This window comes from Ceratotherium simum, chromosome 22 (assembly GCF_057802395.1).
Source record: "Ceratotherium simum simum isolate JZ-2026a chromosome 22, ASM5780239v1, whole genome shotgun sequence".
NCBI classification, from domain to species: domain Eukaryota; kingdom Metazoa; phylum Chordata; class Mammalia; order Perissodactyla; family Rhinocerotidae; genus Ceratotherium; species Ceratotherium simum.
Window position 1 is genome coordinate 26,587,966 of NC_141921.1, and position 20,114 is coordinate 26,608,079.

General features: G+C 48.9%; 2 protein-coding genes across 2 annotated transcripts in view; one reads left to right on the top strand and one right to left on the bottom strand.

The window, feature by feature from the left end:
* The first annotated feature begins 2,000 nt into the window (after positions 1-2,000).
* Positions 2,001-9,720, top strand: FABP3 (fatty acid binding protein 3). The gene is made up of 4 exons (XM_004425866.3): positions 2,001-2,145; positions 5,760-5,932; positions 7,895-7,996; positions 9,436-9,720. The coding sequence occupies exons 1-4, from the start codon at positions 2,073-2,075 to the stop codon at positions 9,487-9,489; spliced, it is 402 nt and encodes a 133-aa protein (XP_004425923.1). The 5' UTR covers positions 2,001-2,072; the 3' UTR covers positions 9,490-9,720.
* A 774-nt stretch (positions 9,721-10,494) lies between these two features.
* ZCCHC17 (zinc finger CCHC-type containing 17) overlaps positions 10,495-20,114 on the bottom strand; it is a 65,308-nt gene continuing 55,688 nt past the window's right edge. The window contains exon 8 of the mRNA XM_004425863.3: positions 10,495-11,423. Coding sequence (XP_004425920.1) covers positions 11,262-11,423 — 162 coding nt within the window. The 3' untranslated portion in view covers positions 10,495-11,261. The remainder of the gene's footprint in view (positions 11,424-20,114) is intronic.

Genomic DNA, 20,114 nt, shown 5'->3' on the forward strand with positions numbered 1-20,114 from the left:
ACTGTCATTATCTCCATTTTCAAGAGGAAACTGAGACTTAGAGTAGCTTAAGTGAATTGCCCACAGCCACACAGCTAGTACTCAATGGAATCCGAATGGGAACACAGATCTGTCTGCCAGCAGCTATTAGCCTAGCCCCAGGTCTCCAACACTGCATTACAAGGAGCGCACAGGGAGACAGCTCTGGTCCCAAGCACTCAGTCCTTGAGAGAGGTGGCCCTGCGTCTAAAGGCTGTGACCTTCAGTTAAAAACCATCCCACTCCCCTCCTCCACCTGCACTTGCTCCGGTAGTGAGGTCACCAGGGCTCCATGCCCAGCCCTGAGGCCTGTCCCAGCAGCTTTTGCAGAAATAGGCCCCTCAGTATTCTGGCAAGTGGACCTGTCCAAAAGAACCAAGACATTGGGGAAGAGAGGGCTCTTCCTCCCTGGCCTCCTTTCCAGAAAGTCAAGGGAAGGGAGTTAGGGGCAGATGTTCTCCACTTCCACATGAGAAACAGAGGCCCAGGGAGGAGGGCCTGCCACATGGTACATGTGTGGCAGAGCTGCCAGGGCCCCAGGGTCCCCCTGGACGGACCTCTGCTGGCTGAAGTTCAGTTAGGCACCACTTCCGTACCCTGGGCCTCCTATCTGTCAGGAATTCGCTTGCACCACATTCCTCTGGGAAGTCTCCCCTGAACCCTCAGATCAGGACAGGTCTCCCCCTGGTCACCACACTAGTTTTGGGTCTGCCCACCCAAAGGCGAGCTGTGCGAGTGTGTGTCTTATCCATGGTTGTCTCTCCAGAGCTGAGCCAGGGCGCGGCACAAAGCAGGAGCTTTAAGAACTGCTGGATTCAGAAATGACTGGACTCCTCTAAGCTTGAGTTTGCTCATCCATAAAACAGGGATAACAATAACACCTACTCATGGACTTCGTTTTAAAAAGTTCAATGAGACAATGTACTTAAAGCCCTCAGCATGCAATAAACATTAATACAAAGTGGATCTTATATTAAAAGTGCTGTGTAAACTCTAAAGTGCCAAACAACCATAGGTAGGCTCTTTAAAGGAGGTGACTGACGGTCTCTGAAAGCGCAGGCTGCCTGCTGGTGCGCAGAGGCCAGAGAAAGGGCGGCAGGCGGGGCTGCGGCAGTCAGGCAGGTGGGGGCGCTGCCCTTGGGCCTTGAACAGCTGGCTGGAGGGACAGAATTTCTGAAGGAGGGTGACCTGACCAAATGCTCAGAGCTGTGCGTAGACGTCAGAAAAGCCTGGAGCAGTGGCAGGGTGGATGGGGAGTTGGACAGCAGGGCGGAAAGGCGCGCGCGGGAGACATTCCGAAGGGAGGGGCGAGCACGTGTCGGGCAGGCGCGGCGCGGCGGGAGACAGAGGGCACAGGGACAGGTCAGCCGCCGACGGTGCCCGTGGTGGCTCTCCCCGCCACCGGGCAGTGGGGAGTGGCTGCAGAGCGCGAGTTCTGGAGCCGGCTGGCCCAGCTTTGCAATCTGGGCTCCAATCCACCCTCTCCTTATTTCCTGCGACCTTGTTAGTACTCCTCTGAGTCTTGGACTCCTCACCTATAAAATAAGGACCAAGATGCCTGCGCCGCGAGAGTCAGCCAGAGCTTTCCCGGCGTGGGCATCAGCTCACGGGCGAGTTTCCTTTCTCCTTCTCATCTCTGCTCTAATCCCAACCTCGGCGACGGAAGATGTCCGTGGCGTGTGCCCCAGCCTGCGGGCACCGTGCCCCCAGCTGCTTCCTTCTCAGATTCCGAAGAGCGCCTTGAGGCCAGGGAAGAGGGCAGGTTCTGCCAGCCCAGAGCAGGGACTTGGCGGCCGCGTACCCGCGCTGACGCAAGCGAGCCGGGCGCCACTCACTGCCCCCTCCCCGGCTCGGCGGGTTGGGGGATGGGCGGCCAGCCCCCGGCGAGTGAGCGACAGCCGGCGGCTTCCTATTTCGGGAGCCCGGGTGTGGGCCACGCCTCATCACGTGATACAAGGGCTATTTAAAGCGGCGCGGGCTGGGAGCTGTGGGTCTCTGAGTGCTTGCACGTCTGCTCTGTAGTCTCTTATTTCTCAGCCTAGCCCAGCCTCACCATGGTGGACGTTTTCGTGGGCACCTGGAAGCTAGTGGACAGCAAAAATTTCGATGACTACATGAAATCAATCGGTGAGCGCGGCCCGGGATGCTGGGCTGGGGAGGGGCTGGCTGCGTGCCCAGCCCGGCGCAGCGCTCGCACCGGGGCTAGTACCCTGCTCGCCTGCCGCATCCCTCCCAGTCAAGGTTGGGTAGTAGGGAGACGCGGAGAAGGGGGCATCCTGGGCTAGGGCATGCGAGGCCTATTGAGAGGGGGCTTTCATAGTCTGAATCTGGCGTGAGGGATTCCCAGGTAGGGAGGAGCAAGGAGGAGGCAGATGTGCTGGTCCATGGGGGTGGGGGGTGGGGGGGGGGGGTGGGGGGCAGGGAGGCGCTTTCGAGGAAGAGGTGTACATGATCTGGAGGTAGGGGCTGGGTTTGGATGAAAAGAGCATTGATTGCAGAAGGTGGGAAGCTAGCTAGGGGACGAAAAGAACAGAAGCATAGGTGGTTTAGGAATGGGAGACAGAACACAGACCTGGAATGGGGGTGATAGGGAGTGTACTGAGGCCTAAAGAAGTAGGGAATCCCCAGGAGGAGGGAGACGGAAGAGTGGGGAACTACATGAATGGGATGTGAGGAGGAGGTCAGATAGTGGCCTGCACAGTTAGCAACAACCCCTGACCCTCCATGTTGGGTTAGGGAAAAGGACTGTCGCTGGAGGATGCCCTCTTTCTCACCAGCCAGTCTGACCTTGTCCTGCAGTGGTGTGTAACCAGGCTTTGATCACTGTCTGTGAGCCTTGTTGGTAGGGTGCGGCTAAAGGCCCATTACCAGCTACAACCCAAGGCTCAGCCTACTGGTTGGGGAGGGACTTCTGGGATGCAGCAAAGAATCCTGGAGCAAGGCCAAGACCTGTTAAAGGCAAGGAGGGTCTTTGGTCTAGGAGAGTGTGGTGTTGGGATGGGGAAGAATAAAGATTCAAAGAGTCTTACTGGTGAGGTCCTTGGAGATCCCCATACCTTGCCTAGTTCAACAGATGGGGAGGCAGACCCAGAGAGAGTATAACTTGTCATATCAATTCTACAGCAAAGCTGATATGAAAACCTAGATTTCTAGATCTATAACCCAGAGCAGTTCCCAGTATGGGCCCTGGGGGTGGGAGTGGTAGGAACTGCTTAGCTAATGATTGACCTCAGCCCTTCCCCTCCTGGTATGGGCTTAGATGGAGCAGGTGATACCCTTTGTCTGAAATCCTGAGCTATGAGATTATCCTAGTCCCCCAGGCTAGGACAGGGAAAACCGGAATGTTGTCCATGGTCCATCTAGGTTCCATGCCTTCCTCCCAGGAAAGGGGGCCTGGATTGTGGCAGACACCCAAAGAAGGAGTGGGGGTCCACTCCAGGCACCTCTCACCTCCGTTCCTAACCCTTTTCTGAAATAGGGACCAAAGCTCTCAACTGCGCCTACCCAGTGTTGGGGACTATGCCCAGTGACTCCAGGAAGGTAGCCACTCTTCAGAAGCAGGGGGCCCTGGGCAGCTGTTGGGGAAGTAGGGATGCCCAGGGTTAGTTCCTCTTCCCAAAACGGACATTCCAATTGAACATCTGAGTGCCTGAAGTGGTAAGTAATATCCTTACCACCCTTGTTTCCTTATTTTGCCCCAACTTGGGCTAGGGGGCTGAGAGTCCATCCAGCCTGCTCTTCACGTGTACAGATAGAAAGGAGGCCCACGGGGGAGAAAAGACCCCCCTCAGCTCTCTCAGTAAATAGCTTCAGCTTCATTTCTAAGTAGAACCCAGCTCTTACTGAGTCTCCTAAATTCTGTCAGCCCAGTTTTCGGGCTTAGTTTCTCTTGGCTCAGTCCCTCACTTGCCCCACAGTAGTTTCCTTCCTCAAACACTCCGCACCTCTGGGTAGGTCCTAAACAAACAGAGCTTCTTGTGCGGTGACAAGGCCCTGCACTGTGCTGGGGAGTGGGACTGGCCTGACTCACTCTGATAGCAGGGGGCAAGGCTAACTCCCTTGCTGGCCAGAGAGGGTGGGCCAGCAGCGGCACAGCTGCAGAGCTGCCCTTGATCCTCTCATTTTAGACCCTGGGTTCTCGGGGCAGAGGCCCAGCCTACTTAGTACCAGTGATCACAGGCACACCTGGTGGCCTCGGTGCCCGGATGAAGTAGGTGCTGGCAGGCAGAATGGCCCAGGAGGAACAGTGAAGTTTTGGAGCCTAGATTTAAATTTAGATCACTTTGACTTTGGGCAAATCACTTCACTCTCCAAGTCTCATTTGCAAATTGGGGATAATAAAACCTACCGTTCAGGGCTGTTAGGAGCATTAAGTAAAACAACCCACGTAGGGTATAGACTAAGTACCTAGCTTCCAGCAAGCACTATGTAGCCAGGCACATGTGGGGACTTTGTACATATCACCTCACCACACTGGGCTGCTCCTGCCTCGCCTCTGCCCTGGGGAACAGCTCAGCATAGGCTGCTGGGGGGCAGGGCAGTCATGATGGGAGGTTGGAGGCAAAAGGACAGATCCCACAACCTGAAGGGGTGAAGGCTTTCCTAAGCTCTGTTCCACACCCTGACAGGACACTGAGGGCTTCGCTCAGCACCCAGGGAAGCCATGCTTGGGTCAGGAAGGGAGTCCCTATAGGGCCTTAGACTAGGAGCCAGGAGACCTGGATTCGAGTCCTGGCCGTGCTACCCCTTTAGGCCTCTCCTAAGTCTGTACACTGAGACAAACACTCCTTTCTGCCTGCCTACCTCCTAGAGCCTGGATAAGAGGCTTTGAAAATGCCTTGTTGCCACATATGGGGGATGAGCACCCGTGTGTCTCAGGGTAAAAACTTCCAAAGATGGAAAATTCTTATCCCTAAGGCTTTGGAAGCCAAAGTGCACATTTCTCTTCTTTCCTCAGCCTGTGGCTTGGAAGCTGCTCAGGTGCCCTGGAAGGGAGCCCTGTGCTCCAGCCTTGGGAGGCTGTGCAGCTGAACAGTTAAGTGGTCAAACAGTTCTGGGTTTGAATTCCAGATATGTGATCCTGGGCTTCAACTCTGTCTCAGTTTTTGCATCTGTAAAGTGGAGATAACAGCACCAACCCTTCAGGGACACTGGAAGGACTGAATGAGAAAACACATGTACAGTTCTTACCACACAGAAAGCACCAAATAGTAGCTTACTCTAATCTCAGCTCTGCCACGACCTGCTGTGGCACACCTGTCCCTTAAGTTTCTTATCTGTCTAATGGGATCCATAGTGTCTCTCCAGTGCACAGAGCTAACAGGAAGACTGAATTTAAAAACGGGCACACAGGGCCAACCCCACGGCCTAGTGGTTAAAGGTCTGCATGCTCCGCTTCAGCAGCCTGGGTTCATGATTTTGGATCCCAGGCACGGACCTACACCACTTGTCAGCCATGTTATGCCAGCAACCCACATACAAAAAATGGAAGACTGGCACAGATGTTAGCTCAGGGCTAATCTTCCTCAAGCAAAAAAAGAGGAAGATTGGCAGCGGATGTTAGCTCTAGGCGAATCTTCCTCAGCAAAAAAGAAAAAAAAAAGGCCACGCAAAGTCTTTGAAAGTTCTCGTCCTTCTTTTCCCTCTGCCCCATATCCAGGCCTAAGAGTTGTTCATTGAGCTCCTGATATCCTGCCTCTCTGCTCCAGCTCATACACTCATAACCTTCCCTCTGCCCTCAGGTGTGGGTTTTGCTACCAGGCAGGTAGCCAACATGACCAAGCCTACCACAATCATCGAAATAAATGGGGACACTATCACCATAAAAACACACAGCACCTTCAAGAACACAGAGATCAGCTTCAAGCTGGGGGTAGAGTTCGACGAGACAACGGCAGATGACAGGAAGGTCAAGGTGAGTCAGGGAAGCAGGCCTGGGGAATGGAGGGCATTGAGACCCTAAAGGGGAATAGGATGGTAGTCTTGGCGCCCTATTGCACCCTGAGGCGTAGGCTATTATGGAGGATTGAAATGAACAAGGTCCATAAAGCCTGTGCAGTGCTAGAATGTCCTAGGTGCTAAATGCTTGAGTCCTGTCCTCTTGTTTCCCTCCCTCCCTTTTGGGAAGCATCTGCTAGCTGCCTCTGGGAGTGAGCAGCAGAGCCAGGATGTTCTTCTGACCTGTGTCTATTCCAGCTCCAGCTGGGTGACCTTGTGCCTGGCACGCAATAGCTCTGGGGTTTTTTCCCCTTCCATAGATGGGGGTTATGTTGCCATGGCTGTGACCTCAAGTGCTTTAGGAATGACACCCAGGAGAATTCAGAGCTCTCCACTGAGTAGGTCATCCTGACTTCCAGCAGCAAAGGAGACAGCTGGGGACAAGAGGTTGAGACCTACTCAAGATGCTTCCTCTTCTCCAACCTCCACCTCCCAGGCTTGGCCAGTGGCCCTGAGGAACTATTTCTGATGCTGCTAGCCCACAGGCAGGAAAAACTATGTCTGGACAGAACATTGTCTCTAGTGTGTTTGTAGTGTCTTCCCACCAAGCCTTAGTGCCCCTCCCCCCAGGGAGGGAGGAGACATCTACCCCCAGTCTCAGGGCTTGTCACCCTGCGGTGGCTGTCTTGACAGCTTGCCTCAGGCCTCCCAGCCCCTGGACCAGGCATGGGAGAGAGAGAACTAAGGGGCTTTTACCTCTACAGGGTGTCCCTACAGCAGTATCCTCCCACCAGACCCTATCATTCAGCCCCTCAGCTGTTTCCTCTTCCTCACAGCTGCCCCCAGGAAGGATAGGGGAGCATCTGGTCTTGTGGAGGAAGCTGGAGGAAGCCCAGCCCAGGATCACATAGGAGGCTGGCAGCAGAGCTGGGATGATGCCCAAAGATGGCAGCCTGCCTTGGAGAGAGGTGGCTGCCCTACCACATGCCTCTACCTCCTTGGACTAGCCCACCTTCTTGAGGGGCAAGAACCCCAATTAAACACAACAGTAGTTCTCTGGGATGCCTAAGCTAAAATAATCTGCTCTGAGTGGGCAAAAAACTAGAGGAATGGGAATGAGGAGTAAGGTGGTGGTAAGGATACACACCCACCCCCCACCCAGCCCCAAACACATAGACACAGCGTTTTCAGATTCTCCTACTGAACCCTGCTCAGTCAGGGTCCCCTAGCTTGGCCTAGAGGCCTCAAATTCCTAGAGAAGAGACCTGGGAGAGCTGCCAAATGAGAACGAGCTGATGCAGGCTGGCAGCACCCAGAAGACTGAGTGGGCATTTGACCAGGCCTGTGGAACACTCCAAGGGCACCCAGTCCCAGGAGTTGGCAGTTGCTGCCCACTTGTCAGCTGAAGGGTCATGTGATGTGGACTGAGGGGTAGGAATACAGGGCAGGAAGTCTAATTTTCCAATACCTCCCATCCCCAAGGATCCTTTAGACATTATGTGTGATCACCACTAGGCTGGAGAGTCTCAGGACTCTTCCTCCTCACCAGTCTTTCCCAGGGATCTAGGCTGGTACATGCCCCCTATATCTTAGGGGGTCTGGGGCTGTGGGCATCACCTAGAGTATGGAAAAAGTGCCCATCTTGAATGTTGGTGCTTTTCAGAGCCAGGCTGTCTGGCTCCACCATACTGCCTGCCTCTCCCTACTTGTCCAACACCTGAAGGCCCCTCCCCCAACCAGGCAGGAGTGGAGCAGAGGCTGGAGGTGAACTGAACATCCTGCAGAGCTAGGCTGGAGGTGGGCTGCCTGAGCTCTGGTCCTAGCACCATCATTAGTTTGGGTCAGAGGCTGAGTCCTCTGTGGCCCCAGTGACTGGACCCCATGCTGTCCCTCAGTTCTGGCTCAGATCACAGCTCAGGCCTCTACCCTCTTTCCACAGTCCATTGTGACGCTGGATGGAGGCAAACTTGTCCATGTGCAGAAGTGGAACGGGCAAGAGACAACACTTATGCGGGAGCTAATTGATGGAAAACTCATCCTGGTAAGATGGACAACTTTGGAGCCTCACCCAATTGGTTACTACTACTGCCCTTTCAGCCAAGCCTGCTGTGAAAAGCCAACGCCTATCCCTGAGAGCAGTGGAAGCTGGGTGGAGGGTGGAGGCAGGGTCAGATGGTATTAGGTGGGAATTTTCTATGTAGTGGCTTTGGTTCAAATTTCAGCTTATAGGCTGTGTGACCCTGGACAAGTCACCCTCTCCAAGTCCAACTGTAAAATGGGTACTGATAACAGCAGCCTTGTCGGGCTGCTGGGAATTCTGAGGAGACAGTGGATGCACAGCACAAAGCATCACTGCGTGGGAGGACGCAGCAGGTGCTCCAGAGCCTTAGTTTCCTCGTCCGTGTGGCCACCTTGCCTTGCCCCAGGGAGAAGTAGACAGCAGGTCTGATTCAGATCCCAGGCCCCAGGGAGAGGCTCCCACCTCCTATCCCAGGATGCCCTTCCCTCCTCCCTAGGACTGCACTCCACATGTAAAGCATTTGGGCAGGGACAGGCTGGTGACTGGTGGGGCACTGCCTGACAGCAGTCCTTCCTGCTTCATTCCAGCCCCACCTCCTCCCAGTGCTTTCTATGCCTGGCCTACTGCAGGCACCTGACTACAGCCTGGACAGGAAGTAACAACCAGCTGGCAGATCTGTCTCTTTAGGGACAAATCTGGGGACTTCACTCGGATAATGTAGCCTTGACTGAACACCCCCAGACCCAGGGGCAGAGACAGCAGCCACCTGTGATCTCTGCCTCCTAACTCTGTAGGGTCTCAGGTTTTCGCCTCAGAATCTTCACTGCAGACCTCCTTGGGTCAGTGTAACCTGCTCACTGCATTCTTGCATTCATGCGGGGCAGGGGTCCCAGCAGAGTGAAGAATGAGGTGTCTAACTCTGGTGGGAATAAGATATGCAGGACCAAATACTCATTGGGCAATCGGACTGTGTGAGGCCATGGGCCTGGCTCTGCAATGCCAGGCTGGATGGTGGGGGTTCAGGCCTCTGGCCCTGGCACTACCCTAAGTAAGGGAAGGAATGGAGAGTTGGTGACCTAGCGCAGTCCTTCCCCAAGAGTCTCTGGACATTTTTATTTACCCATTTGTCTGCTATGTGCCAGGCACCACCTTGGGCACTGAGGATGAAGGGAGAGGAGTGGTGCAAGAGAAAAGTAACACTGCAGTCTTGACCAAGTTACTTCCTCTCTCAAGGCTCATTTTCCCAAGTCTCGAAAAGAGGAATTATACAATGCCTAACCTAAAGACTTGATGTTAAGTATTAGAAAAAAATACATGCAGAGTGCCTGGCACATAATAGGTAGTCAATAAATGAAGACTATTAGGATGAAGGTAGAGGACTCTCCCCATGAGAATGGAGAGTGCTCCCAATACCTCCTGTGCCCTCACCTGCCCTAATCTGACTCTGTCTTTCTTTCCAGACACTCACCCATGGCAGTGTAGTTAGCACTCGCACTTACGAGAAAGGGGCGTGACCTGCCTACTCCTTCACTGACTGCACCTCTGCCAACTGGCTACCTGTGGACTCAGCACCAGATTGCCTCATTTTTTCCTCTGGCATTTTGTATAAACCCACCTTGGTTGGGGGAATTCTTCTGGACTCAGGTGGCACCAGCCTGGATCCAGTTCCGGTTCCCATTGTGTATGTTTGTTTTTTAACTGCATGCAAAGTGTGCTCTGAAGTCAATAAAGCAGAGCTAAGACCACCCAGTTGCCTTTTTGCCTTTGGTGACATGACTCTGGGAGTCTCAGTTTCCTTATGTGTCAGAGAGTGGGCAGAAATGACTGCCTGAAGGCCACTCAGGAAGAAGCACTGGAGAGACTGAAATGCACAGTCTCAGGGACAGTGGTAGCTCGTCAACTTACATGCACAATAATAAAACAGCTGGACCTACCCCTTGCCTTTACACTGCCCCCTCCCCATGGCCAAATGAGCTAGTCAAACCTGGAGTAATCAGTCAGTGGTGGGCTTCCCCAGGCTTGGCTACTGAACTGTCACCTCAGGCCCATCCTGCACTGAATGCCTGTGGGTCTAGACAGTTGTTCTTCTCTGGAATGCTGGAATGGTCTGTGCTGGAATGGTCTGGTCTGCTGCTGGAATGCTGTGGTCTTTCTCCAGAATGCAGGCTCAGGACACAGGATCCAGGCTTGTACCATGGTGGTAGGAAAAAATGCCCACTGGCCAAGATGACGGCTGAGCTCCCACCTATGCCCCAGGCCATTGCTCATGGTTACAAATTCTTACTGGCTCTCTAATCAGCTGTAGGGGAGAGATCATCTGATCATTACAGAAGGGAGGGCTTATAAGTGATCTCCTAAGAAGACTGACCTGCTAGTGCCTCTGGCTCTGTACCTTAGCTGGGCCTCTATCCAAGGTCTAAGGTAACATATTAAATGTTTTTCTGTCAACTAATGCAGACTCTGACTTTTAAGTCTGTAAGTGACCTGGGAAGAGGGATAATATCAATAAGAGCTTTCAGTAAGTTTAAATCCAAACACACTTCCATTTAGTGCCAGGAATTTAAGCAGAGACCTGAAGTGGAACCAATTGACTCACACAGCAGTAAATACAAAGTAGAGCAATGATCTTGGCTTGAGCTGTCTGGTTCAGTGGTCTGGCAGAATGTCACACACACAAGCTCAGTCACTGCAAACAATAGTTTTCTGGCTGTGATCACTGGCTGTCACCTCTGGCATAGTAGAATCATGTTAGGGGGTATGGAAAAAGTGAGCACCACTCCTACCATGTTCTCCCTCATACTGTCAGTCTCCCTCTGCCCCCGTGTTGGATGCAGCAAGATCACCCACCAGTCAGCCCAGGGCAGACCAACAGGGAGGGGCCAATAACTCTGTTCTCCAACTACAGCCAGACTCACCTCCACAGCAGTACCTGTGGCTCTAGCCTGGACTCCTGTACAGGAATCTGGCTCTGGCAGTGGCAGCTGGAGAGGGTAATAGGACCTGCTGCTGAATGAAGGAAGTGGGGTAAATGAATCGGTGAGCTGCAGGGGTCATTTGCAAAGGGACCAGGAATGATAAGGAAACGACAACTCATTCAGGCAGATGCTTTTGACATCTAACTCCCAAACCTGCCTGGCTCCATGAGGGGAAGCCATCTTCCACGGGAGAGAAGTCAGTCGGGTGGGAGGCCATACTCTCACTAACGAGTCTTTCCAGGAGCCGGGGCCTCGGGCACAAGGCTCCTGGTTCCTTCTTCTCTCAGCCACCCCCTCGACTCTCTCCACTCTCACTCCTTGTGCTTCTTCTTGTGCTTCTTCTTCTTCTTCTTCTTCTTTGCTGCCTTGCTGTCTTTTGATGTGTGCCTTGCCCTCTTGCCTGTATCACTCTCAGAGTCTGAGCTGTCAGAGTCAGATGACTTCTTGTCTCTATGTTTCTTTTTCTTCTTTTCCTGAAAAGAAAATTTAAAAACCAATGTTATGTGTATATTTGCTTTAAAAAATCATGGCATGTAGGGGCCAGCCTGGTGGCATAGAGGTTAAGTTAGCGCACTCTGCTTCAGCGGCCTGGGGTTAGCCGGTTCTGATCCTGGGCGTGGACCTACGTAACACTCATCAAGCCATGCTGTGGTGGCATCCCACATACAAAATAGAGGAAGACTGGCACGGATGTTAGCTCAGCAGTGATCTTCCTCAAGCAAAAAGGAAGACTGGCTAACTGGTGTTAGCTCAGGGCCAATCTTCCTCAAAAAAAAAAAAAAAAAACCATGGCATGTAATCAATAGGAGACCACTTAATAAATTATAAAACATTAATTCAAAACAATAAATTAAATTTTCAAGTAATGCCCAAAACAAGTTAGGCGGAAGGATAAGTCATAATACAGTATGTAGTCTAGATTCCATTGTGTTTAACACATATATGTGTGCTTGTGTATACACATATATATATTCCCACGTTGTTCTTAGTGCCGTGAAGTCGATTCTGACTCCTAGCGACACTGTGTACAGCAGAGCAGAACCCTGCCTGGTCTTTTTGTGCCATCCTCTCACGTTCCGGCGCTATAGCAGACAATGCTCCGCTGCTATTCATAGGGTTTTCATGGCCAATTTTTTCGGAAGTGGGTGCCCAGGTCCTTCTTCCTAGACTGTCTCAGTCTGGAAGCTCCACTGAAACCTGTCCACCATAGGTGACCCTGCTGGTATTTGAAATACGGGTGGCATAGCTTTCAGCAACACAATGTGCCACGTACAGCAACCGACAAACAGGTGGTCTGGTCCTCTGAAAGGGAAATGAACCCGGGCCATGGCGGTGAGAGCTCTGAATCTTAACCACTAGACCACCAGGGCTGGCGATACTTACACATACCTGTATATATTTAAACTATACAGAAAACAATGGAAAGGACAGAAACTGGCAACAAGTGTTACCTTGGGAATTAACTGAATAGGGGCAAGGATAGAGGTCTTTCACTTTTTACTTCATAACATTCTGTCCAGTTTGATTTTTTTGAAAAAAATAAAAAGCATTTATTACTTTCATTTTTGAAAAGCACAGGATATTAATGCTGAAAGGAGTCCTCAGAGATCACCTAGCCTATCTAGAGACAGTGCCTCTCATGCCCAAGGTCACAGGATAAGAGAGGAATAGATTTAGGACTCTTGACTCCCATTCTGGTTCCTATTAGACCACGCTGCCAGGAAAAATAACTGCCATCAATTAATAAGGCTCTACCTGCTCTCCTTGAATATTTATCATCTCTAACCTTCACAACCACCTTACAAGATTATACTCATAAAGAAAAAAGGTCAGGGCCGGCCCTGTGGCTTGGTGGTTAAGTGCGCGCACTGCGATGCTGGTGGCCCGGGTTCGGATCCCGGGTGCGCATCGAGGCACCACTTCTCCATTCATCCTGAGGCCGAGTCCCACATACAGCAACTAGAAGGATGTGCAGCTACGACACACAACTATCCACTGGGGCTTTGGGGGGAAAAATAAAATAAATAAAATCTTTAAAAAAAAAAAAAGAAAAAAGGTCAGAAAGAACTTTCTCAACACTATACCCTCCATACCATGCTGTCCAAGTAACAGCACAAACTCATACAAAGGATGGGAGGCAGATTCCCAGGCTTCTGTGGTGTGCTGTTTTTTAAGCTTTGACAAATCTGTTCCTTGAACTGCAAATGTTTATCTTGCCTCAGTAAGGTTTCTAAGAAAGAGAGACAACAGGAGGAGAAAGAGAGCAGAAGAGGGGGAGGCTCCTGCTCCCCTTATAGGCTTCCAACCAGCATCCTGAGAGCTGTACGTTTGCCTGAGTGATACACCAGGTCTTAGGAGCTGGCTGTTGAGAAATGGTGGACGGAACACTGAAACAGGTGCCCAGACGTGAGTTCTAACCATGAGCATGTCATTTCACCTCACTGAGGCCTTAGTCTCCTCAGATGTAAAACCGAGAATAGCACCTATGTCATATGGCTGTGGTGAAGATTTAATGAGATAGTATCTGTGGTTGGGGAAGTTGAAAGCCCCTTGCGCCAGATCACAAAGGCAGGGTTGGGATCTGCATGTAGGTTATACGGCTGGAAGTCTGTTTTCTTCTGTAGCACAGCCCCTCTTCCTGTATAGTGATGGGAGGCCTCATGGTATGGTGGTCAAAACAATTTTGGAATAAGATACAATTAAGTTCAAATTCCAACTCTGCCACTTACTAACTATGTAACTTGGAACAAGAGACTTAATTTTTTTTTCTTTGGTGAGGAAGATTGGCCCTGAGTTAACACCTGTTGTCAATCTTCTTCTTTTTGCTTGAGGAAGAGTGGCCCTGAGCTAACATCTGCGCCCACCTTCCTCTATTTTGTATGTGAGTCACCACCACAGCATGGCTTGATGAGTGGTGTAGGTACACGCCCGGGATCTGAACCCTTGAACCCGGGCTGCTGAAGTGGAGCGCACCGAACTTAACCACTACACCACCAGGCCCCAAGACTTTAACTTTTTTGAACCTCAGTTTCCTTTTCAGTAAATTGCAAATAATAAATACCTACTTCAAAGGATGCTATGAGGATTAAACAAGATAAGTACTAACTATAGTGCTTAACACATGGTAAGCACTCAGTGGTAGCTAGAAGTATTGTTATTATTTTCTCATTTCAGAGAACTCCCAGAATGTTCTGGCCAAGTATCTAGGGCAAATGACTCAAAGTTTTGAGAGGAGATTAAACCAAAATTCTTCCCTGGAGTCTCCGATGGAGTAGCGAGGGGAAGCATCCCAGGCCCACATTACCATGCTGTAGGAACCATGGCTGGGAGGAGTTGAGAGTTGGCAAAACAATGGTTTGCCTTATGGTGCTGCACCTTCCTGGGTGGCAAAATCATGGGAGCCCATCTCAGGCTATAAGGGCTTGGGAGCCTTACCCGGTTCTGCCCCTTAGGTAGGGCAGGGTCGTAGGAAAGCAAATAAGCAGAGTTATGGGAGTCAAGATGGCAGCGTAAGCAGACTCGGAACTCACCTCCTCCCGTGGACACAGCCAATTTACAACTACTCGTGGAAAAATTACCCCTGAGACAGAACTGAAAACTGGATGAGAGGAACTCCTGCAACAACGGACAATCCTAACTGAGGTGGAAGAGGCAGAGACTCCCTTCTGGAGAGGAAAAACGCCGCCTTCACAAGCCGCCAGCTTCACGGCCGCCGGGAGCAGCTCACAGGTACGCAGCCTCCCTGGAGGCGCGGGGCCCTGAGCCGGGGAGCGCCCCCGCTGCCCCGCTGCGGGCATATTGTGGACCCAGCACAATCGAGACGAGCGGCATAATATCTGACTGTGCCTGCTACTAAAACACTGGTGAGCACCCCCAGAAAACCCGGTTCACAAAGAAACTAAAACTGGCTCTTAAAGGGCCCACACGCAAACTCACCCGTTTCAGGAAGCATCCTAAAATCACCAGAAAGAAAGGTGTACAGTGCTTTGGTGACAAGAGACTCACCTAATAGGCCCTGAGTGCATCTCGGTGAGGGGTGAGACCTCTCCAGGGACTGGGATATTGGCGGCGGCCATTGTTGTGGCCTGGTGTGGGCGTGCTGACACAGACGCCATTGGAGTTCTCCCTGAGGCTTGCTAGCCCAGGGTCTGCCCCACCAGCTAAAGCACCGATTTAATCCAGCTCAGCCAGGGCAGGCAGCCCACCCTAGAGACTGGCCCCACGCAACAACAAGCCCTCAGGCAACTTGTGGGCCTGCACAGATTGGTGACTGGATTCTCTGCAGCCTGGCAACTGAGCCGACTTGAGCGGGGCAAGGTGTGCACAAGGAGCGGGTGGAGAGTGTGGGGTGGTGGCAGAGTGTGTGGGGCTCCCGCCGTGGAGAGACTGGGTCTGCTTGGGGAGGTCGGGGCGCTCACATGGGGCAGGACTGTGTTAACTGTGTGTGTGGACCTGTGGGCGGCAGGGCTTCTCAGCCGCAGAAGACTTGTGCTTCTCAAAGACCCACATAGGAGGTTTGCTCCACCTTCCAAAACCTGAAACAATTGGGTGCTCCTGTGCCTGAGGCCAGCCCCACCCAGCTGCAATCCTCAGAGAGCTGACAAGAGACCTAATAGGCTAGAGGCTTACAGCAATTGTAAGGCCCTGAGCCTAACAACCTGCCACACTGGGGGCCTACTCACTTAAAAGAAATACTGCAACACAAATGTGGTATTAGAACTTGCAGCCAACTGTGCTGGGGATCCCCACACCTGATAAAGAGACTGAAGGGCCCACAACAACTACAAGCAGCTGAGCATTACAACAGCTGGCCAGGAGCATAACTTAGCCTCCCTGGGCGCCTACAGGGAGAGCAAACAGGCCACAGCAGAAGGATAAACGTAGCCCACATAGGGGTCACCCCTGGAACATTGAGAACTCAGGGAAGCACACTGGAAGCCTCCTAAGGCATCACTTACATAAGGTCACCTATCCAAGAGCAGGAGACGTAGCTGACCTACCTAATACGTAGACACAAGCACAGGGAAAGAGGCAAAATGAAGAGGCAAAAGAATACATTCCAAGTAAGGGAACAGGACAAAACCCCAGAAAAGGAACTAAGTGAAACAGAAATGAGCAACCTACCTGACAGAGAGTTCAAACTAAGAGTGTTAAGGATGCTCACTGATCTGGGGAGAAGAATAGATGAACTCAGTGAGAATGTCAACAAAGAAATGGAAGATATAAAAAAGAACCAATCAGAAATGAAGAATACAATACTGGAAATGAAAAATTCATTAGAGGGACTCAAAAGCAGAGTAGAGGATACAGAAGAACGGATCTGTGAGCTGGACGAAAGACTAGAAGAAATTACCCAAGGTGAACAGGTAAAAGAGAAAAGAATTAAAAAGACTGAGGACAGTCTAAGGGACCTCTGGGACAACATCAAGCGCACTAACATCCGTGTTATAGGTGTCCCGGAAGGAGAAGAGTAAGACAAGGGGTCAGAGAATCTATTTCAAGAAATAATAGATGAAAACTTCCCTAACCTAAGGAAGGAAACAGACATCCAGGTACAGGAAGCACAGAGAGCCCCAAACAAGATAAACCCAAAGAGGCCCACACCAAGACATATCATAATCAAAATGTCCAGAATTAAAGATAAAGAGAGAACCCTAAAAGCCGCAAGAGAATGTCAAGTTACGTACAAAGGAAACCCCATAAGGCTATCAGCTGACTTCTCAGCAGAAACCTTACAGGCTAGAAGAGAATGGCGATATATTTAAAGTGCTAAAAGGAAAAAACTTACAGCCAAGAATACTCTACCCAGCAAGGTTATCATTCAAAATGGAAGGAGAGATCAAAATTTTCCCAGATAAGCAAAAATTAAAGGAGTTTGTCACCAAGAAACCAGTGCTACAAGAAATGTTAAAGGGACTGATTTAAGGGGAAAAGAAAAGACCACAAATAGGAAAAATTATCTATTTCCATGATTAGAATGTAATGGATACAAATGCACAACAAAGAGGTTAGATATGATATCAAAAACATGAGGGAGGAGGGGAGTTAAAGAGTACAGCTTTCAGACAGAGGTCAAACTAAAGTGACCATCAATTCTGTATAGAAGAAGAAAGGAACAGAGAAGGACTACTAAAACACTGAGAAAAAAAAAAAGTTAAAAAATGGCAGTAAGTACATACTTATCAATAGCTACTTTAAAGATTTTTTTTTTTTATTTTTTTTTATTTTTTATTTTTTCCCCCCAAAGCCCCAGTAGATAGTTGTATGTCATAGCTGCACATCCTTCTAGTTGCTGTATGTGGGACTCGGCCTCAGGATGGACGGAGAAGTGGTGTCTCCGTGCGCGCCCGGGATCCGAACCCGGGCCACCAGCATCGGAGCGCGCGCACTTAACCCCCAAGCCACGGGGCCGGCCCTCAATAGCTACTTTAAACGTCAATGGACTAAATGCTCCAATTAAAAGGCATAGGGTGGCTGACTGGATAAAAAAACAAGACCCATATATATGCTGCATACAAGAGACACACTTCAGACCTAAAGACACTCACAAACTGAAAGTGAAGGGATGGAAAAAGATACTCCACGCAAATGGCAATGAAAAGAAAGCTGGGGTAGCAGTACTCATATCAGACAAAATAGACTTTAAAACAAAAACTGTAAAAAGAGACAAAGAAGGGCATTACATAATGATCAAGGGAACAATCCAACAAGAAGATATAACACTTGTAAATATCTACGCACCCAATGTAGGTGCACCTAAATATATAAAGCAATTATTAACAGACATAAAAACAGAAATAGACAGTAACACAATAATAGTAGGGGACTTTAACACTCCACTTACACCAACGGATAGATCATCCAAACAGAAGATCAATAAGGAAACATTGGCCTTAAACGACACACTACAACAGATGGACCTAGTAGATATATACAGAGCATTCCATCCAAAAACCGAAGAATACACGTTCTTTTCAAAGGCACATGGAACATTCTCCAGGATTGATCACATATTAGGCCACAAAACAAGTCTCCATAAATTTAAGAAGATTGAAATAATACCAAGCATCTTTTCTGACCACAACAGTATGAAACTAGAAATCAACTATAGGAAGAAAATCAGAAAAGCCACAAATACGTGGAGATTAAACAAAATGCTACTGAACAACGACTGGGTTAACGAAGAAATCAAAGAAGAAATCAAAAAATACCTGGAGACAAATGAAAATGAAAATACGACATGCCAGAATTTATGGGATACAGCAAAAGCAGTTCTAAGAGGGAAGTTTATAGCAATACAGGCCTAGCTCAACAAACAAGAAAAATCTCAAATAAACAATCTAACAATGCACCTGAAGGAACTGGAAAAAGAAGAACAAACAAAGCCCAAAATCAGTAGAAGAAGGGAAATAATAAAAATCAGAGCAGAAATAAATGAAATAGAGACCAAAAAAACAATAGAAAAAATTAATAAAACCAAGAGCTGGTTCTTTGAAAAGATCAACAAAATTGACAAACCTTTAGCTAGACTCACCAAGAAAAAAAAGAGAGAAGGCACAAATAAGTAAAATCAGAAATGAAAGAGGAGAGGTTACAACAGACACCTCAGAAATACAAAAGATTATAAGAGAATACTATGAAAAGCTATATGCCAACCAATTCAACAATCTGGAAGAAATGGATAAATTCTTAGAATCATACAACCTTCCAAAACTGGATCAAGAAGAAGTAGAGAATTTGAATAGACCAATCACCAGTAAGGAGATCGAAACTGTAATCACAAACCTCCCCAAAAATAAAAGTCCAGGACCAGACGGCTTCCCAGGTGAATTCTACCAAACATTCAAAGAAGACTTAATACCTATCCTTCTCAAACTCTTCCAAAAAATTGAGGAGGGGGGGAAGCTCCCTAACTCATTCTACAAAGCTGACATTACCCTGATACCAAAACCAGACAAGGACAACACAAAAAAAAGAAAATTACAGGCCAATATCACTGATGAACATCGACGCGAAAATCCTCAATAAAATACTAGCAAATCACATACAACAATACGTTAAAAAGATTATACACCATGATCAAGTGGGATTTATTCCAGGGATGCAGGGATGGTTTAACATTCGCAAATCAATCAACCTAATATACCACATTAATAAAATGAAGAATAAAAATCACATGATCATCTCAATAGATGCAGAGAAAGCATTTGACAAGATACAGCATCCATTTATGATAAAAACTCTGAATAAAATGGGTATAGAAGGAAAGTACCTCAACATAATAAAGACCATATATGACAAACCCACAGCTAATATCATCCTCAATGGTGAAAAACTGAAAGCCATCCCTCTAAGAACAGGAACCAGACAAGGAGGCCCACTGTCACCACTCCTATTTAACATAGTACTGGAAGTCCTAGCCAGAGCAATCAGGCAAGAGAAAGAAATAAAAGGGATCCAAATTGGAAAGGAAGAAGTGAAACTGTCACTATTTGCAGATGACGTGATTTTATATATAGAAAACCCTAAAGAATCCACCAGAAAACCTTTAAAAGTAATAAACGAATATGGTAAAGTTGCAGAATACAAAATCAACATACAAAAATCAGTTGCATTTCTGTACACTAACAACGAAGTAGCAAAAAGAGAAATTAAGAATACCATCCCATTTACAATTGCAACAAAAAGAATAAAATACCTAGGAATAAACTTAACCAAAGAGGTGAAAGATCTGTACACTGAAAACTATAAAACATTTCTGAAAGAAATTGAAGAAGACACGAAGAAATGGAAAGATATTCCGTGCTCTTGGATTGGAAGAATTAACATAGTTAAGATGTCCATACTTCCTAAAGCCATCTACAGATTCAATGCAATCCCTATCAAAGTTCCAACAACATTTTTCACAGAAATAGAACAAAGAATCCTAAAATTTATATGGAACAACAAAAGACCCTGAATAGCTAAAGGAATCCTGAGAAAAAAGAACAAAGCTGGAGGTATCACACTCCCTGATTTCAAAATATACTACAAAGCTGTAGTAACCAAAACAGCATGGTACTGGCACAAAAACAGACACACAGATCAATGGAATAGAATCGAAAGCCCAGAAATAAACCCACACATCTATGGACAGCTAATCTTTGACAAAGGAGCCAAGAACA